The sequence below is a fragment of the Xiphophorus maculatus genome, chromosome 3 (genome assembly GCF_002775205.1).
Source record: "Xiphophorus maculatus strain JP 163 A chromosome 3, X_maculatus-5.0-male, whole genome shotgun sequence".
NCBI lineage: Eukaryota > Metazoa > Chordata > Actinopteri > Cyprinodontiformes > Poeciliidae > Xiphophorus > Xiphophorus maculatus.
Genome location: NC_036445.1, coordinates 18,466,766 through 18,493,890, shown reverse-complemented (window position 1 = coordinate 18,493,890; position 27,125 = coordinate 18,466,766). Strand labels below are relative to the sequence as shown.

General features: G+C 40.2%; 1 protein-coding gene across 1 annotated transcript in view; it reads right to left on the bottom strand.

The window, feature by feature from the left end:
- Positions 1–26,417, bottom strand: part of adamtsl4 (ADAMTS like 4) — a 46,047-nt gene extending 19,630 nt beyond the window's left edge. The window contains exons 1-5 of the mRNA XM_005810295.3: positions 26,089–26,417; positions 23,503–23,569; positions 19,724–20,286; positions 17,143–17,800; positions 1,969–2,071 (exon numbers count right to left, since the gene is read on the bottom strand). Of these exons, the coding sequence (XP_005810352.2) occupies positions 1,969–2,071; positions 17,143–17,800; positions 19,724–20,286; positions 23,503–23,569; positions 26,089–26,111 (1,414 nt within the window). The 5' untranslated portion in view covers positions 26,112–26,417. The remainder of the gene's footprint in view (positions 1–1,968; positions 2,072–17,142; positions 17,801–19,723; positions 20,287–23,502; positions 23,570–26,088) is intronic.
- Positions 26,418–27,125: the final 708 nt, after the last annotated feature.

The following is a 27,125-nucleotide window of genomic DNA, read 5'->3' as shown; positions in this document are numbered from 1 at the left end:
CATCAACTTTCAAGCTTTGAAATAGATTTGTTATTGAATTTAGGTCTGGGCTTTGATTAGGCCATTTTTTAGGCTTGTTCTGCTTTGGAAGTCTCGAATAGGCTCCACCTATTTTCTCTTCCTTGTTTGTACTGAAGCCAAGCATCTCACAGCATGATTCTGCTACCACCATGTCTCAACCCAGTGATTGTGATAACATTATAAAAATATACAACTCTGGAAAAACTTAAGAGACCACTTAAAATTATCAGTTTTTCTGATTTTACTTTTTGAGTAAAATGAACTTTGTTCTTTTATTCTATGAATTACTGACATGTCTCCAAAATTCCAAGGAAAAATTTTGTATTTATTTATTTCAGATCTCAAGTAATGCAAAGAAAACAAGCTCTTATTCATTTAGTTACAACAATGCTAATGTTTTAACTAAAGAAGAGTTCAGAAATCAACATCTGGTGGAATAACCATGAGGTTTTCAATGGAGTTCAATGCAGTGGTCTCTTAATTTTTTCCAGAGCTGTATATTGCGGTAGACATGTTATCAGAATCAATAGAAAATACGACTGATAGAATATTTAATAATAGCTGAACTCTGATTTGGAACCGCACAGCATTCTGGGGGATGTAGGCAGAGGAACGAGTTCTGCCACTCAACCTCTGACCAACAGCTAAGCAAAGGTTGGTGGCATCAACTCACTCACTCTCTCTTTGGTTACCTAGCAACAACCTGTTGAGTAACGTGCGCAGCAGCAGTTTCAGGTTGACCCAACATACTTTGGCATAATTCACTTTTTGAAGTAATGCAGAGGTTCCCCAGACTCTTGCACACAAATGTAAATTTTTACGAAAGGCGTATTTGATGCACTGACTCGCACAGGAAGCTGCTCGGTAGGACAGCGTACACATGGAAGTGTTTTGTATGAGACACTGAGATGATAATGCCGAGATTCAACGCAACCAGTCACAATAAGGACGTGTAGCGTGTCTGCTGCTCTCTGTGACAACAAGCTCATCAAACTTGTTGGTATTCATTCAGAATGTGGGAAATAAAGGAATTTGACATGAGAAATGTAGGCTTAACTATAAAATATCAACCATTGTCGGACAGAGTGTTCAGATACTGCACGGTCCACAGAATACACACAGTAGGCCTTAGTATGTCGGAGCAGTTTCATGTTTTGCACCTGTGTCTCATATGGTCATGTCACTAGATTGGCAGTACATTGGATATTTAATACAAAAAACTCTACTTAATAATTATTAACATCTGAAACAAACCAGTTGCTTGACCTTATTTAGGGTTATCAGGATAAAGGGTGCTGCAGAGAAATGTGTGCCACAGTTTAGAGAGACTATTTTCATGAAAACAAAAAAAAAGCATCTTGTGTTGGCCTTTCACCTAAAATCCCCCTGTCTGCGGCTACAAAGTCACAAAGCATCCAAAGGTTCAGGCAGTACTTCTTTTAACAGACTGCTTGTAAAACCAAAACCGAGCAACTTCTAAGTTGCCCCAATTTTGCTTGCACTAGTCGTGTGACACACACATCTCATCACTGCTCTCGTGCTCTTTATCTCACGCTGCAGGAATCTGCGTCCTCCATCAGAGCAGGGAGGAGACGTTTGGCAGGAGAAGCGGGCAGAGAGGGAGAGATGTTGGACAAACAAAAGGAAAAAGAAAAGAAGCAAAGTATTTTGTGCAAAGAACAGAAGTAGGTTGAGCTCCAATCATTTGCTTTTCTTGTCTACTCCCTTTGCTGTCGATGCTGCGTGGAGAAGTGGGGGATGCCGGAGGGGCTGGGCATGAGAGGATGAATTCCAACTCACATTCATTAGAGAGAAATTTGAACCCCCTCAAGCTTACATTTTACTCTCTCCCTTGCGGTGCCAGTTAATTCTCCCTATAAACCTCTTACCGAATTAAAGCAGGGAAACTCTTTAACAACTGTGCGAGTGTGTTAACTCGGTGCTCACCTTCAGTGAAAGGCTCCCAGTTGTAGAGGCGACCCATGAACTCCTGGTTGTTAAAGGCCGTGCACTGCTCTGCTCTGGAGTCCAACGCACCTCCTCCACACACCTGGAGGGTCAAAACACAAAGACAGAGAGGAGGGGGAAGTCAAATAATTTAGTGCCACACACTGAACCAGTATGCGTAGCTACCAAAGAAAAGGCCGTTTCTCTACTGGTCTCCAGAGAAGTCGTGGTGGAGCGGATCGAGTGGCAAGGAAAAAACATCTAATAATGAAACTGGAGAATTAACTGGAGGCCTTGGAGGTAGGCACAAACACACCATGATTTTACACACATGCAGCCTGCATGCTGCTTTGGCCAGCAGCGAGCGCATTCACAACATATGGAAGTGATAGATTTTCTTGGAACGGCTGCTCCCATAAATCTGCTGGGAGGGAATGACTGTGTGAGCGCGTGCAGGGGCTTGCGTGTGTGTGCATGAGAAGCCGGCGCACATTCAAGAAGTCCTCATGGAGCCGTCGAGTTTCAGGATACCTGCTCATAAACAACAGCTGAAAAATTAGGCTGACACGAATCTGCCGGACTGTAATTCCTCGTTTCCACTTAGCGGTACTGTGCAGGCTGGTGCGGTTCCATACGCTACTCTGTCAGTTTCCTTTGTAAAAGCGACCCATACCACACCGTTGCTGGGCCCCCTTAAGCTGTAGGTCCACACAACAAGAGTAAGGTACAGCTACAGTGTGCCACTGGCGCAACACAATCCAGTAAATTGATTGGGGAATAGAAATACATCACTGTTTGCAACAAGAACAAGATATGGTGCGTCACGTTTGTCGTTGCACCAAGATGATGCCATGATAGTAATTTGGGTTTAATCCCATCTGCCCAGTGAGACGCTGAATACACTGGAGCTCTAAAAAATGCTCATTAAGCTTTTCTATCGTCAAACCACACAAGGTAGCTTAGAACATTTATCATGAACAATTGCCATACATTTTTCTTCAAAACAGAAAAGGCTGGGCAATAAATAAATAATATATATCACCATAGATACGTGATCAATATAAATAGAAAGTATATCCAATACAAAGTTCAATAATTTCAAGCTTTCATGGCCAGTAAAGAAAGGCTAGTGGCATTAACTATCTCACTCACTGGTTACTTAGCAATGACTTGCTGAGTGACTTGTGGTTACCTAGCAACGACCTGTTGAGTACCTTGCGCAGCAGCAGTTTCAGGTTTCACCACTGTGCCTCATGACTGCTTAAAAATAATAAAAAATCGGGCCAGAGTGAATGGAAAAGATTCGCACAACAACTCAAAAGGAAACTGCAGATAAAATAGGAAAGTCACGTCAACAGTTTGGTAGTATTTCAGATATTTAAAATAAAAAACTAATCAATAAATATTGCTAAACATTTACATATGAAATGCTTATATTGTAATATGTTATTCCAACCATATCGCCCAGGCATACAAGGAGACTTTCTTACAGAACTTTGATGTGGTATTAAGCGAAAGTTTTGAATATTTCACCAGTGAAGACATATTCAGGTAGTATCGTGGGAAGCCAAAATCGTTGGCTTCAACGCAGACACACACACATTGGCATATCGCACACAAACATCTCAGATTTCTTTGCACCTCTAATCTCTGTCAACTATGAAATCTTCTTGTCTTTAACTCCTCTCCGTCTTTGATTTGTTCCCTTTTTTTCTTGCCCCACACCTCTTAACTCACACAGCTGTCGCAAACAGCTGGAAATTTCTAAGCTATCCGTCGTGCAGGGACAAGAGAAAGAGAATTATCGAGTCTCTACATACATGATCATTCACAGACGAAACGGGTCCACAGTTCCCATGTGAACCAGCTACAAAGTGTAGCCAAAAAAACTCTCGTGGGTAAAACACTAGAATGTGTACTCGCTGACACTCGGTGTGCTGGATTCATCCCTCTCACAGGAGTGTTTGTCTGGAGGAATATATGTGTCTCATACCGTCAGCTGTTCTTCCAATGTGTGAAATGAACTCCAGAAACTTTACATAGAAAGGTCTGCGAGAGACTAATTCTGCAGAAATAGACTGATTTCTGTGCAGGATATGTGTTACAGCTCAGTTAACAAAGCGAGTCTGACTAAAGCCAGAAGTGAACCCGGATCCTTCAGGGTCAGCACATGTATGTGACCTGATGTATCAAAGAATCGTGTAAATCTGCCATGGTGCAAGCGGTAAATGTGGTTTGTGATGCTTGTAAATATTTCTGCAGGACATAAACATGCAGAGACACATTTAATGCTGGATAGTGTCTCATGGCAAGTTTGAGTGCTTGCAGCAGCAAACACAATAAAGAAACAAAAGCTTTAAACAGGCATGCAGCTGTGCAATGCTGCGGCGTGTTGAAAACCTGAAAAACAGCCTCCACAATAGGCACAGAATCAATGTAAAAGAAAAGGAGGAATGCAAGAAGACTCAAGTGTGTGCAGTCATGCAGATGATGACAGAAGTGCAATAGTTTGAATAGACCCCCACCCCCAGAAGAGTTTAGGGTGTGCAAAAACATCAGGAGGCTAATGGCGAGAATGGAGGGACGAAGGAGGGACGGTGAAGGGAGAGTATAAACAGATTCACTTCAGTGTCATGGTACTGCAGGAGAATCTGTGTTATTGCAAAGACATGTATGCTGGGAGTAAAGGGTGAGGGGGGTCTTTATTTATGCTAAGGAGAGCATGAACAGACAGAGAGGAGTGGGGTGCAGGGTAAAGGTACTTACTGAGGCAGATAGCGGGGCCCCTCAAGGCGAGCACCGCTTCCACAAACCAAATGGTTCGGTTCACAGTGTTAAAGAAAGTGATCTGTATTTATAGCCACACTGAACAAGGTCCTCTGAGCACTTCAGAAAGATTTATTGAAGCTTGTCAAAGTGAGAGTATGACACAAACTCTCCAGAAATGTTTTTTTTTTAATATTAGGCAAACTTATCTTTAAAAATAAATCTTAACCTACGAACAGAAATCCATAAAAAAAAAAAAGTATATTCCACTGCAGGAATTACATATTGAATCCCTTTCTTCAGGTTTTGGTTCACATCCATTATCCATAAACTGTTTCCTTTAACCAAAGTAAAACCAATTCAAAGTCTTTCTTTTTTAGTAACCTGAGTTGATCACATCAAGGCTCTGAAGACTGTGACCACTTTTGTTATGGTTTACTATAAATCACATGATCTGCTGATTGTCCTTCATAATCCTCCTTTATCTGAGCAATTTGGAGGTGTTTGCATTTGTCTCCAGCTTGGGGAGCGCAACACATATCTGTGTGCACAAGCAGCTTGAACATGGCCCTACACGAATGATTGCTAATTTTAGTAGCTCGGGGACCAACATCATCATCAGATGTTGCAAGACGTTATTTGAAGCACCGTCATTCTGTTTCAAACTGTTTGAGGACCAATATGTGCAGGTGTACACAAACATCCCATAATAAAGAAGATACTACTGCTGCTAGTCCTGGCTGCACTCTGAACCTAGATATGCATGATGAACCATCACAATGCACCACAGACGTTTTGGGAATGCTCAGAAGAGTTAGGGGAACTCTCGTGACTCTGCCTGCATACTGATGAGCAAAGTACCTTTTTAATTTGCCAGGGATGACCTCTTTAAGACACCACTGAGACCACAAGCTGGCTATATTTATTTTCACATTGTGCTGTGGTTTTTGTGGAGTTTGTGGGACGCAGGCAAAAATGTAAGTTTAGTCAACATGGCTAAAACATAAAGTCTTACTAAGAATTTTGTGTCCACTTTCTAGTGCAAATACAACTCTTAAGAGACCACTTAAAATTAACAGTTTCTCTGATTTTACTTTTTATAGGTATAAGCTTGAGTAAAATGAACATTGTTCTTTTATTTTATGAACTACTGACAACATGTCTCCGAAATTCCAAGCAAAAATTTAGTATTTATTTGTAGAAAATGAGAAATGGTCAAAATAACGGAAAAGATGCAGTGCTTTCAGACCTCAGATAATGCAAAGAAAACAAGTTCATATTCATTTTTAAATAACAATACTAATATTTTAACTCAGGAAGAGTTCAGAAAGCAATATTTGGTGGAATAACCAGGAGGTTTTCAATGAGGTTCAGTGCAGTGGGCTCTTCATTTTTCCCAGATCTGTATCAGTATGTCTGAGATAAGACAGACCTTAACAAACAAAAAGATATTAGTCCTACTCTCTGACAAATTATTATAACTAGTACTTTTTCATCAATATTAAGGAATTATTGACTTAAAACAAGCTATTATATCTTGCTGAAAAGCTACTTGTAAGTCAGTACATTTGAAATAAGGCAAACCTAAGACATGTGCAGTAGAAACTAAACCAGAAAACCTGGTAAGATTTTGTGTTTTTGCAAAAGACAGTGGACAACATCAGATTGAGTTTGGATCAGGAACATATAATTGTCTTTAATGGCACCAGCAAGTGCAACCAGAGCATCTTGCTTTATGTCAATATGCAAGGCAAGAAAAATGGTTTGGAAGACCTACTTTAATTTTTTCCCTCAACTATCCACAACATGTAGAAGAGGGAGGCTGTACCTCCTCCACATCTGTCCCAGTTGGAGTTTATAAGATAAATCTCAGATAATTACAGCTCAGACACGTTTAACTGTAGCAACTCTCCAGAAAACTTAAGTTAGAAATATTGGGTTTGATTTAGGCAAAACCTTATGAGAACCCTCTGAGTTTATTGTCAAATAAACTTAAAGATCATAAATTGAGCCTTAGCAGAACGCAAACGAATAAAATTATGAGAAGCAGGAAGTTTCAACTTACTCAGACAAAGATTGTTTCCCAGTTTAAGTTTGACAAATACTATAAAAGGTCAAGAAGACAGTATGATGAATGTTTTCTGGTAAAACTAGACAAATAGAAACCACTAGATATCAGCTGTTCAGTTGGGAAGCAGGGAGAACCCTATATTCCAGCAGACAAGAGCCGTATTTCATAGCCTCAGAGCAGAATAGATCAAAAGTAACAAGAGATGAGGTAAAAAGTGTAAAACTGTCTGTTTCTGCGGCGACTGGAGGTGAATGAATTAACGTGTAGGGCAACGGAGAGCAGGTGAAAGGAACGTGAAAGCAGCTGGTGAGAGAGTGAATGTTAAAGACGGTTTTTACTGACGGGGAGTCTGCGATATACCCCAGCCTGTGAAGAAGAGGGGGGATATGAACTGGCCTAGGTTGCACAAATACATCCCCACATGCAGCACACATATAAACACAAAGGCTCCTGAAGACACACAGCACTCCGATGTGAAATACAAATACCAAGTAAAAAGAAAAACAGACAGTAGTGTGACGGCTTTTGAAGAAAAGCAGGGACACGCTGCTGTGACCCTGCTTGGTTCTTCACAAACCGAAGCCGTCCACATCTGGTTACATCACCTCAGCACCACATACAGGTTAAGGCTGGCTGATCATTCCTCAAGGATTTCTGCAGACAAAACAACTGACCGCAGGTCCCTGGAGTCATAAATCATCAGGCGACAGCACTAATCTCTGCTTGCAAGCACAAAAATCCAGGATATTTTAATACAAAGTCAGTTTTTAGCATTCTGTCTGGCTAATCTTGAACCGGCGGCCCGGTGTCTGTAATCTCCAGAGGAACCACCCAGCCTTCAGCCTCGACCCGAACAGGATGTCAGGACTTCTTGAGAAGATAAATGACACATCGATCAACATGTAAACAATCAGAAGAGAAAGGAAGTGGAAGGAAATGTCATTGTTGTTCACAGGAGATGGAAAAAAGTCTAGAATTTTTTAAATGCTCAAGGAAGTCTGTGAAAATGCAATAAAATCACATATTAAACGTGTATAAATATTTTCCTGCTTAATACAAAAATGTCAAATCAGCTGATTTTAATCACTAATAAAAGTCCTACATTTGGTCCCACCACTGCTTAGACTACATTTTTCTCTAAGGCCAACCAAAACTTTGGAATAATCCAGTTTTCCTGCGTTAGAAGTTGATTTTCAGTGAAATGTGTGGAAGTTTTCTCTCGTTTCACTTGTTTTTTTATTTTTTCCTTGGTGCCTAAAATCCAAACAAACTGAGGGATCCAATACATATGGCGAATAACAAAACCCATAGTAAAATGTCAGAAATGGATGAAATACAGGAGATTAAATAAATTGTGATATATGGGAAGCAGAAAAAGTGAAGAAGAATTTTTTTATCGTAATATTTAAATAAACCACAATCTGATTTAAACACTTTTCAGGTTAGCAACTCTTAATTACATTGTTAGTAAAAACATGCTCTGCCTAGTTTCAGCTAACAGATACACTTTGGTCCTAATTATTTCTATCAACCAGAAAAACTGTTAAGATGGCGCCTCAAATATTTGTTTTTTCTTTACTTTGAAAGCATTTCTCATTGTTTCGAATTTGTAAAGCTGGTATATTTTAAGAAAGTTGTGACTTTCTAAAAGAATAACCCCAGGAAGACTAGTGTTACAAATTCATCTTTACGCAGCTAAGGTCATGAGTCAATACCACTTGTGCCTGTTGATGCATATTCAACACCAAATCAATTTAGCTTATTTGCATACATGTTAAACTCACTTATATGCATTATATGCGCTATTTCGAAATCAGTAAATCTCTACTTGATTTAGTTTGTCACGGCAAAATCCACAAAGAGCTTGCAGTTGACCAAAGAGCTTTTCAGAATATATGATCAGATACATAATTTATAAAACGAAACCCCAACAAGTTATACATCAGGGAGATAAAGTCGTGATTTTAATCCCAGAACTTTCTTCCTGGTCCAGATGTTAAACCAAGGGAAGCTCAGAGAATCAACATGGGGAAACAGATCAGGAGCTCCACCCTGGCTGACAAATTAAGCAGATATATATCATACTGTCTCCCGCTGGACTATTTTTTACATCAGTCAAGAGAAAATCAACAAGATTAATCTCTCCTTGCACTTGTTTCCATTCGTTGAGATTCAGAGATAAGGCTGATGTTTACAGCTGTGAAAGTTGTAGCAATCTTATCTTTCTGAATGAACGTATATGAAGTAAAGCAAAAACCATAAATATTTCTTTAATCTTATAGGCTCTCCAGTGACTGTCAATTAATAGGTTTTATCTATTTAATTGTGCGTAATTTCTTTCAGGTGGGAAATACAAAAACATATAATTTGGAGCTAATTAGGTTAACTTTCTTATTGAAATAAAGCAGAAAGTCTTTAAAACAGGTGACAGGCGACACAAACCAGGCATAAATGGATGACAAGTCACATGAAAGAAATATTTGCGGGAAACTCAAGCGCACAAGAGCTCATATAAACAGACCGATCAAGCTGCACCTGGTTTTCTTAGAGAAGTGCCTCTACCTCTGCTTGTTAAAGCATTAAAGCAAATAAAGCAGCAGTAAGTTTCAAATTAGTGCGTGCGGTTTGAGTCTAACATATCTGTTTGTCACCTGGTGAAAACAACATTATGGTTGGTTATGAGGAGTGTGCCCGGTAGTCCTAATCATACATTTCCTGAGTGTAATGATAGACTGTGATCAGGCGCGATCACCTGACTCACTGAGGAAGCCTGAAGACACGCAAATGTGTCTCCCAGCTTGGTTACAACACAAACTCTGCAGGTCTCGACTGAGACGGTGAGATCAGAAATCCTGTCTGCTTTAAAGTCGAAAGAGAAACAAGCATAGGTGCAGTCCAAGAGCTGCGTTTCCCATAAACCTGGAGCCTTATTTTGCAATTTTAAGATTAGGGATCCAGATCCAGACCCAAATTACATCAAATTTTCCCTGATTTATGCTCGTTTATGTAATCCTATCCCCAAGACAGACAGAAGATGCGAACAGTGTACCCTCCTCTGAGGCTTGGCACAGAAACTGATCAGCATGAAATTGGTTACTGTTATGATCCGATCTAAACAGCGCCTACAGTTTTCCTTTTTGGACGTTTAGAGCCAAAACAGCCTCCACAAATCAAAGGGGAGGAGATGGATTTGAAATGAAGCAAAAGTAGATTAGTAGATGACTTAAACAGGAAATCATTAGTTATTGGTTAATGTTTTCAGTCTGCTTCTAATCACTCTTTGGTTGCAGCTTTCCGAATTTGAAGATTTTGGGGGAGAAGTTAGGAGGACAACGTAGCAGTTTCTATGCACTAAATTTTAAATAAGGCAAAATTAGTATGAATACGGCACATTTTTCTGATTTTTATTGAGTGAAGCAACAAGAAAAAAAGTATTTTTCCACATCACGATTCTGCACAATTTGTTGTTGGTTTATCAAAGAAAATCCACAAAAATCAGCTGTATTTGTGGTTGTAACAAGACAATGTGAAAAAGTGAAAGGCGTGCAAATTATTCAATCACATCTACCATTATGCTCCTCTTTTAATGTTAACATTTTAACATTCGATGTTTGCATTTCTTCTAAAACTTCACATCAATTTTATTTCAATCTCATTTATAATCCAATTTAGATAAAACAGCTGCCTTGTTGCTTTCCAGTGCACAATGCTGTGTTATGAATCCAACAGAACCTCTTCCTTGACCGCTGAGCATGCTCACCTTCCCCTTATTAAAACCTCGTTTTGGTCCAGGCGGTGTCATGTCGAGTTCAGCTCAAGCCAAGATGACGGCGAGAGAACATTCACTTAACGAGATCTGAGGCGTACCCCCTACAGCCTCCACCACTTTCTGTGCATGTCTCCTAAGGCCCACAAATCCATCACTATTTGTGTATATTTTGCCCCCATTCATGCACACAGCCCCTCTGCTGTTCCTCCTCTACTCAAAATACATGTTTATGGGAAAATTACAGAATAATTTAGCAAGTTGATGCACATTTCCTAATTTGATGTAGAAAAACTCGTGATTTTGTCATATAACAGAGATTTTGGAGCCTCCTTGAATCACTTGAAAGTGGTTTAACTTGAAAATCAAAGTTCACCTGCTGCCTTGAAAATGCAATTTAAGTCAACAAGAAAATTGTTTTGGTTTTAACTCAGTTTTAAAGTTCATGAAGTCGATTTAACAACAAGAGATAAGTTGTTGCTCATTAATCTTGTACTGTGAGTTTTCACTTAATGCTGCAATTTATATAAAATAATTATTTCCTAATATGCAAGAAAAAAACTGCATTTCTGCCTTATTTTCACTCACATTATCAAGTTATAACAACTACTTATTTTTATAAATATACTTTAAAATTATTTAAATTCTTGTTTCAAATTGCATGAACAAAATTTCTGATCTGATAATGAATATTATTAAACATCACAATGAACTCTGCTCAAAAACATTTAGTGTGAACAGGACATTATCCTCCATCTTTGTAAACTGCCAGTTGCATTAAAATAAACATTTGCCTTCATAACACAGAAGAGTCAGATTAATGTAACACACTTTCCTCTCACTCGCAGTGACACACAGGACACAAACATGCCGCTATGCATTCTGGGAAATAGTTCCCACTCCTGTCTTTTTCTTCTTTCAGTTTTTTAAGTGCTAACCTAAAAACTGTAGTTTATTCAACTCTTGGAGGTCTGACAAAAATAATAAAAAGTTAACACAACTTATTACTGTAAGTTTATTTTTCACAGACTCAAACATTTAGGTTCAAAATCTAAAACTCACTAAATTTATTTGAGTTAAAGAGTAGAAGATAGTAGACACAACTAAATGTGGCTCAAATGTTTTACAGTGTTGGATCTAAGACCTCAAAATCTCAAGACTGAGGAAAAACATTTTGTAGTTAGCTGGGCCAAAAGAGAATTTTTAAAATTACTGACCAGATTTACTTCATTTTCTGCCTTAGAGATGTTCTTCAGCTGATTAAAGGCTGACTTTGTAATCGTCTTTATGTGTGTCTGGAGGTTCAAGTCTGAGTCCATCACTGCACCCAGCCAGGTCACTCATTTTTAGATGTAGAAGCTAAAGATGTGTGCTGACTCTTTTGGTCCAAGAACAATAACTTCAGTTTTGTTTCTTGGCTGTCTGTCAGTTCTCTTACTGTGAATCACTGGTAATGTCGTGTCATTTCAATTTGCTTTGACATTCACTTTGAGTCGATAAATCTGCCATTTTCTGCAGCAGTTTCTCATAGTCCTCTGTGGAGACCAGAGGCATCTTGTGCTGGTTTAGCTAATAGGTCAGAAAATATAGTATGAATCCCTGAGCCCTTAAATCCTTAAATTGGATGTAATTCAGCTATGAGAACAAAGAGTATAACAGTAACTACTAAAGTTGGGTATGTAAAATGACTTTTCTAAAGGAAAAAACTATCAAAAGGCAAAACAGAGACAAGACCAGGAGAAGGTGAATCGTCCTGATAAGGCACCATTTGTTTTTCTGCTTGAAATCTGCTAACACACTCCAGTTTCTTGTCATTCTTAAAATGAGGTGAAGATGAAGAATTGAGTCCGGTAAACCTTCAGGAATGTCTTTCTAGTGCAGGTTAAAGTTACACATTTGCCCCTGATGGTATCCGTCTTATTAGGTCATCCTGAACGCAACGTTTGCTCGATCATGCAGAGGCATTTACTGTTACTGACTCTGAATAAATATTTACTCTGGGGAGGAAGAGGAGGAGCGCGTATAGTCACCAACACAGTGTGAAAGACTTCAGAAAGGAAAGGCTTCAAGCTGCTGTCTCCACTTTTAAATATGCCAGACAGAATCTTCTCAAATTCCACCTTTTTCTTCCTCTGACAGGATAACTTCTTCTCCTGTTACGCTCTTCACACACGTCTTTTCATCAAAACAAACTCGTCATCCCACTCTGTCTGATTTCACCGCCAACCATCCTTAATGTAACTTATGAAATCCCCACCAAATACTTTTTCTTCGCCCAGGCGCACACTCCCAAGGACTCATACCGACCAGCCCCCAGCTCCATTTCTTCATCCCTTCATCCATTCTGCAACAGATCCAGGGCAGCTTTTCTAAAAACAGAGCTCTCATTCACTGCAGCCTAACTGCGCCACTTCCTCTACCACCCTGCGCTTAGACTCATTCAAACACACACATGTTCACCTTTTGCCCTTCTCATTTCCTCTGTTCCTCTCTTAGTTCCCCAATGCAACAGCACAAAAAACACACCAACACACAATCATACTTGTGATGGGCCTCAGGCACGCCATGTTATGACAAACACACCTAACAGATAAAGGGATGTGTCACTTTCGGTCTAGCTCACCCCCTAAATTACTCACATACACACAGACATTGAACACATACAAGCCTGGGCAAAGTCCTGCAATCAGCACTTAAAACCTATTTGACAGAGATAAAAATTCAAGAGCCGTGCTGCAGGGGTAGATAGAGCTAACGCAGAGGCTAATGTAGGGTAAATATGTAACCCAATGAGTCAGGATCGGCCGTCACAGGACTGCTATTAGCCCTGCTGGCACACACAGGGGGAAACACTCTGCCAAAACACGAAACTGCCTTAAAGTGGGGGCAAGACGACCAGGGCAGGACGCAGAGAGAAAGACCGAAAGAACAAGAGGAGGGTTAAATGATGGCAAGAGCGGATGCCAAATTATCTTTGCAGGGAAAAGCTAAGAGCTCTGAAGTGCCAACCTGGCTCCCACTTCAAGTATCTACTTCCACTTGATGAGAGAAAGCTGCAGATATGGTGCGTGAGAGAGAAATTGTGAAAGTGTGTCGGTGTGTTTAAAAACCAATGTTATCTTCTCTCCTTGCGCTCTCACTTAAAGCAGATCTGCAGCCAGTGGAAAAAATAACCCACTCACATGTCGCTCTGGGTATTTTTGTCCCTCTGATATGGATCCCGTGTCTCTTTCTGGTGGGATACCTGCTCATCCATCATGCAGAAAATTAATCTTTATTAGACAGAGACGCAATTTATTTAGAGTGGCAACCTTCAAAAATCCCAAACCAGCCCTGTTAAGTACACTTTAATCTGGGGCTGTAACTGATTATTATTTTAATTATCAATTAATTGGATAAGAAAATTTTGACCCATTCTGCAGATTTCCATTTTACCTCTTAGAAATACAGAAAAAATGCAAATAAACAAATAATTCAATTAAATTTTTAAATAAGAAAATACACATTTTATTGCGTAAAGTGGAATCATAAAGCATCCCTTTAATGAATTTGAACTGTAAGCAGAAATAAAGTCACAGGGTGAAAAAAACTCCCTGAATCAAATGAACTCTGGAACCTTTGATGGTTTTTCCGAATGAGATTTCAGCAGCTGGAAGATCTTTTATGCTCCTCTTGAGGAGTTTTGGGTAAAACATATTAAGAGACAATGGTGTTATTATCTTACATGTAAAATGTATATATATTTTGAACAGTTGTGGCTTGATTATTGCTCTGAATGTGTCAGAAAATCTGCCTTTTTTGAGTCTGTATATGCTAGTCGACAATTAATCAACTAATAAATAAGTTCATGATTATTTCAATAATCGATTCATCACAATTATTCTGATTAATCACTTCAATCCTACTTCGTAGAAAATTTGGTCCGATTGTGGAGACGTGAATAAATCTGATGTGGACCAGAAATGTGAACTGTGTCCACCTACAAACCTCGGTCTTGGTTCGGTTTAAGTGAACTCTGCTGCGGTTTGAATGCATATGTGAATACAAGCGGACCAGAGATCGCTCTAAAAGCAGAAAGCGAACTATACCCCAAAGCATTCTGGATAAATAAAGCCAAAACAAACATGTGAGTCTAGCGCTAATGGGAGAAACTTCTCATGGTCTTTTACCAGGGACAAAGAAAAAAATCCTAGAACTGCTAAAATCTGACGCAACTACATTTTTGTTTACATTTTCTGGGGTTTATGTGTTGTTTTCCTCAGTGGTTGTTGGTGCAGCGCCACCACAGGTAAGGAGGTGAACAGTTTTTTCAGCCACTTTGGAAAGCGAACAGCACCAGCTGGAAATGAAAGTTTGAGTCAGTTGAAAGTCAATTAAAATATCTTTAGTCTCACTATCTGCATTTGTGTCTTTAATGGAGGACAACTTTAAAGGAAACAGTTTGCTTTAAACAGCTTTGAAACACTGATGAAAGGAACTGATAGTACTCAACACAAACTACATCTGGTACGGACAAACGGACGGATGGATGGATGGATGGATGGATGGATGGATGGATGGATGGATGGATGGATGGATGGATGGATGGATGGATGGATGGATGGATGGATGGATGGATGGATGGATGGATGGATGGATGGACTTCCACTGCAGTAACACATGTAGGACAAAAACAGGAGCTGTAGCACGAGTTTGGTCTGTTTTTACAGGATGCATTATTAGATTATAACACCTCATATATTCCCGTCTAATCAGCTGGAAACAGATGGTTCAACATCAATCTGGACAATTTCATACACAAAGAAATTAGTTAAAAGCCCATCAGACAGAAATCTGCTTCCAATTTTGACGAGGTGAGAGATTGTTAAAAGAAACACAAAAATCCCATTTGGATGGAGCCCCAGAAAATGTGAATAAACAACTTACTGCATTTTATGAAATAGAAGGAGTGAAAAATGTTGGAAAGTTGATTTGCTCTCTGTTATACTGAGTAATCAGCAGAAAACCAGCAGCCAGCTTTCAAATCAATGCAGTAAATAAAGAAAGTGCCTCTGAAATTCAGCTAAGACAGCACGCGCTACTAAAATAAATCCACTCGGTTATTTTGTATTACATGTAAAAGGTCCTTGTTGTGATGTTTGAGAAATGACTGTTCCTTACTGTTTCTTTTTCCCTCTATGGGTTGATTTTCTTTGAAATCCTACTTGTTCCATCTGTAAACAATCAGTACTGAACCTGTGCCACAGCTTTTTGGGGGCCCTAAAAAATGTCAAATAGAGAGGATATATTTCTTCTCTTCCCTAAGAAAAGTCCTGGCTTAGGTCCTAAATGGGTTGTTTAGTGTGAACCGAAGACACATTTTTTCACTCTCTGGACAATAAAAGTCTCAACATATTCTATATTATACTCCGTCTTGGTGGTCTTTTCTAACATGAGGCCGCTGCCCCAAAATAATAAAACAGTTTAAGCAGAAATATGAAATAACACCAAGATAACTAGACATTAAACATATTTATCTCCTACATTGTGAACAACACTGCCCTTTGTACAAAAAATATATAAAATACGGTTAAGAAATGGTAACAAAGACAACAAACTGTATGAAAATCTGTGAAGATCCTCCAGGCATGGTACTCCTTGGTTAATAAAGTTCAGTTCCATGCACAACACAGAAATTGGATTATCAGTGACTCACTGTTTTGGACTCAGAATCCAGATTGAGGTTTCTGTCTTGTGTCCTCACATTTCTTGGCACAGTGGCGTTTCTCACATGAATGACACCCTGGGTGAACCTTTCCTCCTGTCTGCCTCCCCAACCAATTAAAATGCAAGAAATTATCTGAGATTTAAGCTGATATGCAGTGCAGTTCAACAGAAAGTAAATAACTTAATCGCCCTTTTTCCCAGCTGGAAGAGATGTCTTCTCAAACCCCCGTCAGTCGTGTCAGCTCACTCTGGTTCTGCTGGAGGGTTCTTCCTGTCAAAGGGGAGTTTTTTCTCTCCACTTTTGCTGCATGCACGCTCAGTATGAGGGATTGCCGTAAAGTCAACGACACAACGCAAGCGATTGTCGCTACATGTCGACTTGCAGTGAATGCTGTAATTCAATGATTCGATGCAGTTTGCTGGGTTTCCTCAAATAGAAATGTGTTAATTTACTTTTAATAATTAATTGAGCATACTGTACAATTTGATAACAAGAATCAGTAGCAATTCTTTGTGTAGTTTCTAGAGACAACATTTGTTGTGAATTGGTAATATATAGACCAACTGAATTGAAGGTAAGTCAAATTCTGTTATCTGGTTCTTTTGTGCCCCCTTTCTGAAGCACATGCCGCCCTGGACAACTACCTGCAAAACTCAAATAAAAAACTGCTGCTGAGTAAAGATTTGTAAAAAAAAATCTTTTTTTTTTTTTTTTTTGCAACATTGCTAATAAAATGTTTGAAAAAGCCCATAATTTAGCTTGAGAACATTTATTCAATAAAGGAAAAAAGATACTGTGAATAGAAAATCACAGGAGCGTTTCTTTTCTGAAGCTTTTAAGCTGTAAGGAATCAGCCAGACCTACCTGTGAGAAGCACCTGCGGTACTCCTTCTCCGGCCCTGAGCACCTGAGCAGCCGAGGAGCGTCGCCTCCACCGTGCCTGTTGGCCTCCGCTCCCAGGTGGGAAGACGTGTGCGGGTGCTGTAAGGGGAAGATGCTGCCGGCGGGTGGGGCTTGGGGCCCGAAGCCCGGGTGGGGTTCCCTCTCTGTGTGAGCCAGGTTGGGGCGGTGGAGAGGAGAGGTGAAAAGAGAAGAGCTGCCCGGAGAGCGAGGGTGAGACTGAGGAGGAGGAGGAGCGGTGACGGAGTTCCAGTCAAAACGCTGGCGATTAACGAGGACGGGTAAGGAGCGCGAGGAGTGTTGGGGTGGGACTCTGTTCCTCCTGTGCTCAGAATGAGACGTCCGGCCTGCGTGTTGGCGTGGTCTTCCTGTTGGAATGGGTTCCTCCTCAGGAGCTTCGCTGATCTTCTGCTCTCCATTCTCCTCCTCTGCTGTCTCTGCCTCTCTGTCGACCTCCCTCCCTGCCTCCTCCTCTGTCTGGGTGTCATCGTTAGTGACGGTCAGCCCGGGGGCTTCGTCGGTGCCGTTAGCAGTGTGCCGAGCTTGGCGGTTGGTTCGATGCAGAGGTAGGGAGAAGGGAACCTTCCCGTACCCAAACTGACCCGGACGGACGCTGGAAGCCCTGCAAAACAAATTTAAAAGAGGGAAAAACTCACCAGGGGGTTATTCAGGAAGAAATTATGAAGTCAAAGTCAGAGAGAAAACAGTTAGACGGGATGAGCAGAATATAAACAACATGCAACCAGTGGGATGTAGTGAGAGGGCAGAGGGATGCAGCGCCTGTGTAAATGATAAAAAACAGATATAATGATGTAATTACAGCGCATATACCAGAGGCAGACATGGGCACAACTCCATCCTGCATTACAAAACCCTCCACTGTGAAAACAATCGAAACCTCAGTGCATCCCCAACAACACACTGCACCCTGGGAAATTAATCCCACAGATCACTTCGATCTTGTATTTTGTGATGAGATACAAATCTTCTCTTTGTCTGGGAACAATGGGGCGGCTACTGTTTGTCCCAAACAAACCACTGTTGCTACAGCCAGCTAAGCAAAACTCACTTCCTTTTTGTGTCTTTTTCCATGAATCTCAGGGGGATGAAGAAAACAAGATTTCCACTAAACCAGTGGAACGATTAGTACTGCAAGTTTCAGGGTTAGCATAGAAAATGTCTGTTTCAGAGTATTTTATGATAGAACAAAAATACATATAGAGATCGCTAATTTACAGAATAAATTTTTAACCATCACTGATTTCAACAAATTGTTGTTTCCGTAATTTTGTAAAAAACAAACAAAAAAAAAAGGACACGCTAGTATATTTCAAACATATTTTTCAATTACTTTTAATAATTCTGGCTTACAGTGAATGAAAATTGTTCAGCTTCTCCAACCACACTTTTTCCTTCCACTCAACTTTCCACTAATATCTATGAATACAGAAATCTTAACAACTTCTAACCATAAAAATTAAAATGAACAGAAACACAAACTTGAAATGCATAAATCTTTGTGCAAGGACATTTCATTTTGATAACTTAAGTAAACCTTATGATTATATTAACATGTATTCTCTATCCTTTCCTATAACTGACTAATCACAACATAAGCTGCAGCATTTGTTAATAATAAACTAGGAAAGTGAAGAGAAAGTCATTTTAAAAAACTCTTTTATGCCTAAAGAATTCATAGGTCAAAGTTAAGAGGAAAATCAGCTGCTGGACTAGAAAGAGTTAAAAATGTAGCCCAAAGCCCAAACATTAAAAACCTCTAGAAAACCTCAAGTAATTTTGATCAAAGCCACTTTCAAATATTACAAAAAAGTCTAATTGGAAACAAAATAAAAACATCAAGTCCTTAATATTTATTCAGCATTGATTTTAACTTAAAGCTACCAATAAAAGAAAACAAGTTACCAAGTAACAACTCAAACTGTCTTTCAAAACGATTTCCTGCTCATCAACAGTGAATTGCTGATTTTCAAGAGGCTGGAGCAGCATTATAGTTTTAAATCAATGACTGAAATGCAGGGCTGCACGGTGGAACAGTGGTTATCACTGATGCCTTGCAGCAAGAAGGTTGTGGGTTTGAATCATTCAGGTATTCCTGAATGAAGTCTGCATGTTTTGGTACTCTGGCTTTTACAGTCCAAAAACATGACTGTCAGACTAATTGGTTGATCTGTTTCGAATTAAAATTGCTCTAAGCGTTACTTTAATTTTGTTACTAAACACCTGATCTTAAAAAGTCCTGACATGAGACTTGAGAAACAAAGCCTCGTTTTTCTCGTGTTTGTCACAGAAAACAAGCATAAAAGGTCTTTCAGCTGCTGAAATCTCATTCGGCAAAACCGTCAAAGGTTCCAGAGTTCATTTGCTTCAGGGAGTTTTTTCACCCTTTGACCTTATTTCTGCTTACAGGCATCACACTAATCAGTAATGGTGAGTTAGGTCACAAGTGGAAAAGAAAAAGGAAAAACAAAAGAAAATCACAGCTTTCAGGAATGTTGGATTATTTCAAATCTCCGGTCTCACTCACCTCCTCGGAGGCAAACCTTCCCGACTGGTGGGGATGGAGCGCCTGTTCCCGCCTCCCGCTGCTCCTGGATTGGTCGGCCTCCTGAAGGTGCGTGCGGGCTGCTGGTTGTACCGCTGTGAGTTCATGTGATAGGGGGGTCGGTAAGCAGGCTCTTGACCAGAGGGGGACACTTCAGGATGATAAAAGGGCGGCGACTGATTGCTTTGAACAGGAGGCCCTTCTCCTCCTGTGTTTCTATATAGCGGCAATCCAGGGTTATGACTCCTGGAGACTGATGGGGAGTGATAAGATGGGTGTTGCCCGGGGTAATGAGAGGGATAGTAAGAATTTCCAGGTGATATAGCAGGTCCTCTGACACTCCCGGGATAATAACCTGCCCAGTTTGGTGGAGCAAAGGAGAGAGGAGCGGTCTGCGGACGTGGAGGAGGGGGTAAGCACTTCCTGGTCCTGTGAGACACACCCACTCCACAGGTTTGAGAGCATTCTGACCACTCTCCCCACCCAGACCACACGCCGTCAACAGGCTCCGCCTCAAAAACCTGCCTGGACCTTCGACCTGCCTCCTGAGAGACGGAAACACAACGAAACATCAAATTTTGATGAATGTCTTACAACTTACAAACAGTTAAATCAGCTCAACCTTTCAATCATGTAGCACATCTACTGAATCTCCACTTTATGATGAATTCAGAAAGCAATGCTGTGCAGAAATATTTAATAGTTCCCACAAGTCTGAATCAGACGTGATCCACGCCATCTTAGTAGGCAAGTGCATGTGCAATGCATAGCGGCTTTCAAGCAATAAGCCAACATGAAATGTCAAATAACTGCAAAAGGTAAAACAATGCATTTATTTCTTTATTGTTTATCAAAAATCTGAAAAGCCTGGTATGAATTTGTATTCAAATAGTACACATTATGACACATAAAACATTTTTTTGTAGCTCAAACCCTTTACTCATACATTAATTTAACCACCATTTTGTTTTTGTAGCAATGTTTTTAATTGTTTTATTTTGATTTTTGTTGGTTTTTCCATTGCTTCATCAACTCTTATTAAATGTGCACAATGAACAAATTTAATTTGAGGTTTGTCCACATGTAGTATTCAACAACAACACGACTAAGGAAACAATTTATAACCAGCTGCTTTTTAAAAAAAAGCTTATAAAACAGAGTATCGGTAAAGGTTAGCATTACATTACAAAATAACCTCATTTTCAAAGTGCCCTACATCTCAGCAGATGGCCTTAAAAATAAACCTTAAAAAGTACTAAAAACTGAAAAGTTTGGCACTATTTAAGAGGAAATAATCCCCAATGGAAAAAACCTCTTCACAGTTTACCAATGATCCCAAGATTTTCCTTCCTCTGAGTCCAAACTGTAAATCCTGAACTCTTCATCGCTTGGGCTTAAAAGCGTCTTAGCCACCTGCCAGCAGCAGTTTAAGAGCCGTCAGATAAATCCACAGCAGTTTGTGTTCGCTAAAGTCACCCACAGCAGGACCAACAAGACCACGGCTGACCCGGCGCTGTGTTTGTGTACATGTAAGTGTGAGTGCCTGTATGTGCGAGCCAGCTGGTGTCTTTGATGTTCTCCTCTGTGGTTTTAGATAAATGTTTCTCCTCTCATTTCATAACTGAGCTGCTGGCCTGGTTGGCAGCGAGGCAAACATGCAAGCTGAACAAAAGTTGCCATTGAGCAGGCACCAATCTGTGCCCCGCTTCCCTCCGCCTTTTATTTACAAGTGCTTAAATGCGTGCGCGTACATGGGCGGAAACGTGCAGGTAAATATGCTTTGCTTAAATGTTTGCGGACGGGTGAGTGGGGACAGGTGTAGGCGGCAAAAATTTCCCACCACATTAATAAGAGTTTTTGTCTGGGGTGGAAACGGTGGGAGGCTGGGAGAAAAGCAAGGAGAAAGGGTGATGGAGGTTTGCTTGCTGGGGTTGAATGTGTGTGCTGCTCTGTCGTTAATGAGTGCCATCAAACACACAGCTGCCACATAACTGGAAGTATTAATGAGCTGCAAGCAGTGACCCCTGCAGCAGCCACCGCTGACCTCTGGAGCTACTGGTTAAACTCCTGCCGCACTGTACAAGCAGACCTGATGGACTCTGGCGCATTAAAAACCTGCCGACTTTCTTCTTCTCAGTTGTGAGAATGTAATTTTAACTTCACAGATCTGGCTGCAGGTGTGCAGGGATCTGGTGGATGGAGACTAAGCAAAGTTGAAACTGAAAATCCGTGCAGATATTTGCGAAAAACCTTTAAAGTGACCATAAATGTAATAATAAGTAAGCTAAAAAAGTTTTTCTGTCTATCTGTGGTGTACAAATGCTGCTTTAATATAAGGTGGAAATTTAATTCAAGTTTAATTTGTTTCAGTTCTGTTTATTTATGCACCATCAATTCAAATCTCTACTTATTTCAGGACACAGAGCAAGGAAGCAAACAGTAACCCTTTAAATTCACATCTTCATTTACTCAGCTTGTCACAAATAAAACAACTAAAATATATACGTTACAAACCTTTTGAAAGTATATATTTTTGAACTTTTGAACGCTAAAACCTTTTGAACTTCCACACTATCTGTTATATTACAAACACAAACGTTATTGTGAAAGACCACAACAACGTTGTATGATTATGAAGTAGACAAAAAATGAGACTTGGTTTTTACATTTTCTTTACAAATAAAAATCTAAAAAGTGATTTTGATACACATACATGAAAAGCAGCACAACAAAAGGTCTGCAAAAGTCAACTAATTAGTAGAGTCTAGATCACTGTTCTACCCATTAACAAATCATCTAATCCATGTGGAGCAGTCTTGTTTGCAGTAAATTTATGGAAGAAGGCGCTCTGTTCAAATAAAACCAAAACTGAAACTTTCGTTTCTCCTTCCAGCGGGACAACACCCTTGGGCATAGAGACAGACAGAGATACGCTTTGGTTTAGACCAAAGCATATTTATGGTCCAGTCAAAGTACAGACCCAACTCTAATTTGGCAAGACTTGAAAATCAGTGGTGCTCTCTATCCAGTCAGTTCAGTTTGAGATGTTTTCCAAAGAAGAAAGAGCAAAGGTTTCAGGCTCTGGTAAAGACATATTGACTTAATTTGCAAATCAACACAACACTTTTAATTGCAGAGAAAAAGACACAATGTGCCCGTTTCTTTTCACTCTTAATTTTGCACTGCTTTCTGTTGATCTCGCACATAAAAAAATTCCAATAAAAAATGTTTTGGATTGTGGATTTAATGTGACAGAAACATTGAAGGGGTAAAAATTATTTTGTGACGCACTGAAAGTGCTACATCGATTTTAAAGTCATTTACTCAGAGTAAACTTATGAATGAACACGGTGGTCACTCCGACTCAAAACAAGGAGGGCTGGAGTTTGCATGTTTGGATTTGGGGAGCACCATAAAAACTCAGTTTTTACAGTTTCTATGGCTTCCCTAACAGCTCAAATCACTTTAAATGTTCATTTTACCTCGAAACTCTTTCTGTATATCACAATATGATCCAAAAGTCGCTGTAGCCTTTAAAGACGTGCACTTAAAGGCTGCAGATTACTGCAAATAAAGCATTTTTAATTGCATTTTTTATATTATACTCTTGTTTTCTCAGTGTTTTTGGAATAATACTTTATGCCCACTGGAAAAATCCAAATCTGTCTTTTGACTCTTGTCCCCTTTTCACCTCACTGTTGTGACAAAGTTGGGTTTTTTTGTTTTTTTTGCTGACCCAACTGGATGACCTAATGACTCACCTTCCTCTTGGCAGACCTGATGGTCAATGAGGTCGTGACCACCACAAAGCCCCACAGCACGCAGAGCCTGGGGGAGAAAAGAGGGTGAGAGATGAGGCAGACATGCACAGGATTTAAAACAACAGCAGGCTGAATAAGGACCTTCATGAGGCCCAGAGTTGTTCCATGACATAAACGCGAAATCACGGTGAAGCTCACAGAAGCTTTCTTTATTCCCTCTCAGCGTTCGTCTGAGGATGTTTATGTACAGGGAACGTCTCATGTTATCGCATGTTCCAGTGACCTGTGTTTACTGTGGAAACCAATTATGCCACTTTGTTTCCCTCTACAGGTGGCGAGTGGGCTGATGGAGCGGTGGACAAGAGTTTCTTTTTCTCTCTGGAAGTTCACGGGCAAACATCCCGACATCAATCTGGGAAATCCAAGGAGGCGTTAACAAACAAACGGAGTTTAAACAGCAAGCAAGTTTTTCTTTGGAATGCCTCTCCCAGGGACTGCACACACCCTGAGGATGTGGTTTAACAGACACACACGCACGCGCACCCCCTCAGCAACCACACTCATAGCTCAGTGGTGCAATCAGTCTGTAAAATTCATTTTGAGCAGCAAGGTTTTTACTCTTTCTGGAGGGTTACAGCGCCTTGCAAAACTATTCTCATCCCTTGTGATAGATCAACATGAAGTAGATCGTATCAGCGAAGGGGAAGAAACTCAAACAAGCCTCCTCCTTCCTGCTGAAGGAAAGCACACTCCGCACCATGATGCGACCATCACCATGCTTCACCATGGAAACATAGCAGTTTGCATTTAGGTTAAAAACTCTTATTTGGTCTCATCTGACCAGAGCACATTATTCCAGATGTTGCTGTCTCCTCCCACATGGCTTGCGACAAATTGCACAATTTGACTTGTGATTCTTGCAGAATAAAAATGACAGATTTTGCAGCATCTTTTTCAAAAAAAGTTGTGGTTTATACATTTTTCAGGTTTATTTTTGCAATAAGATGGTATTGCAAAAAAGTTTAAATAGCTGCACACAACCTTCCTAAAATGAGGATTTCAACAGTTAATATCTAAAGTGCAAATGATACTTTTAAATACCTCCTTGAAATAGCACGCATAATACAAATAAACTCATGTTTTGAGGAGACGTCAAAGTGCAGAAGAAAAACACACACAAATGGTGCAGAATATCTCAGAATCTTTTTTGCAAAACAACAAAAATATGAAACAGAAAGCTGAATTAAGGCAACTGGTCAAGATTTAACTGGGTTGCAGTGATTAGCCTGTCAGTTTAGGTGTAGGGCCATGTCTGGGTATGTTTAACACTTGTGTGTTATGCTTCTAATTTTTGTATAATTAGACACAGACATCATATGTGAGCAAGTCTTGCCACAGATTCTCAATTAGATTTAGATCTGGGCTTTGACTGGGCCACTCTAATCCTTGAATGATGTTCTAAGCATTCCCATTGCAGCTTTAAGTTGCCCCAGTCTAAAGTCTTTCTCAGCCTCTCACAAGCTTATTCCTTCCAGGGTGTTTCCGTATTTAGCTCCATCTGAACCTCAGCTATCCTGACCTGCTGAAGAAACACATCTACACAACATGATACTGCCACCACCTTGTCTCACAATGGGAATGGTGATTACATCAGCTGTTTAAAGCTTGGGATATTGTTTTATAAACAAACCCTGATTTCTCTATAACTTTACATATGATGCCTTTGCAGAGCTGCTACATTTCTACTAGAGTTATGAATACTTTTGCAAGGCACAGCAACTTCATATGGGCTCAAATTTTGGGGTATGAGTGACAAAAACAGCTTTTAGGGTTTTAATTTAGCTATAAAAGTAGGATAATTTCATATACATACACTTGTTTCAGTCAGAAGGCAACCTATAATGATTTAACAAGCTCCAAAACATCGAGACAAGTGCAGTGCAGCTAGACGAACTGGACGGTAGTCAGAAAATGAACCCCAAACAACTGGGTTTAGATAGACGCTGCAGCGCTCACCAAGCGAGGGAGAGCCGAACCATGGCCGCAATCAGCAGTCCGCAAGCCACATGTAGGCAAAGTAATCGGTCCTTTCTTCCCAATGTGGTGCACCGCCGCGGTCTCTGGAAACTTCCCCACACCACACAATTACCCCCGGAAAAAAACCCTCACAGAGGTCCCGCACAGAGCCCGGCAGCCACACAACAGAGCCGCTCAGGCCGAAGTAATGACCCCCTACCGGGCTCCACGTTTCCCCGCACGGCCGCTACAGTGGCACATTGTAGAATAAACCCCGAGCAAAGAGAGAGAGAGAGGGGGGGAAAGATTTACATCAGAGGGAAACCTCAGGGACAAAAAAAATCCGCCCTGAGGAGAAACAGGGAGCTCCTGCCTAAAAAGTACGCGCCTGTGGGTAAAGACCTATGCGACTCTGCGCCCTGTGCGCAACATGTAGGCGTCGTGCGTAAAACCAAAAGCCAGAATATAAAAGTTTTGAAAACACCTCCACCACGATCAGCTTTAAAGGATGCAAACATGTGTCGGAGTGAGCAGCAGCAGCAGCAACAGCTGGAGAAGTCCAAGTTTTACCTGAACAGGGAACTGAACTGCATACTCCAGCGGTCTCTCTTCTGACCCACAGGTTATCGACTGGGTGTCCAGATTAAAGGTCCGGTTCGGTCCTGGAGGACATGTGATGAAGTTCCAGTCAGGGTTTCTTCTGCTCTCAGACTTTCTGTCCCCTTCCCTCTGTCACAGTCACTCCCCGTGATTTCTACCGAGTGGGAAGGGTTGAGCTCTCTCTCTCTCTTTTTTTCTCTCTCTCTCTTTCTCTGCTGATCCAGTTCAATCTACAATTTTTTGCGGATCTTTATAAAACTAGTGACGCTTGGACAGATTACACAACTCTCCCTGCACTCTCTCCCACTTCCATACACTCACTCTCAAACTGCGTCTTGACAGAGTGACCATGCAACGCCTTGCAGAAGTATTCATACCTCTTGGACATACGTAGGGGTGGGCGATATGGATTTTAAAACGATACACGTGTAACTTTTTTTTAGTAACTGTATGACTGTGTGTCGCAGCCATTATAGTCCTACAAACACAAATACGATTTTACGTTTGTAATGTGTTTCTTTAGGACACCAGTCAAGTGAAGAAGTGTGATTTGTATCCCTTAACTAGAGATGGTAAATGTAATTTAAAATTTATTGGGATTTATTGTTGCTTTCATTGAACAAACAGTGGAGAAAATAGAAAACTATCAACATTTTGACAAAAAGGACAGTTTAATTGGCATCTATGGTGACAACGATAAATCAAAATTGTTATCAAAATAAGACATTTATCGCAATAAATGATAAACGATACCATAAAAACCCATCTCTATTTGGATACATGTATTTTATTGAGATTTAATGTGATGAAACAACAGATAATAGTGCATTATTGTGAAGTGCAAATAAAAATTCATCCCGTCTATTATTATTTCTTTTTTACAAAGAGAAATCTGAAAAGTGCAGAGTGTATTGGTATTCAGCTCCCTTTACTATGATGCGTCTAAATAAAATTAGTAAGTGGAGTGTTGTGTCAGAGTTTTGTTAGAAAACAATAGTGAACAAAAA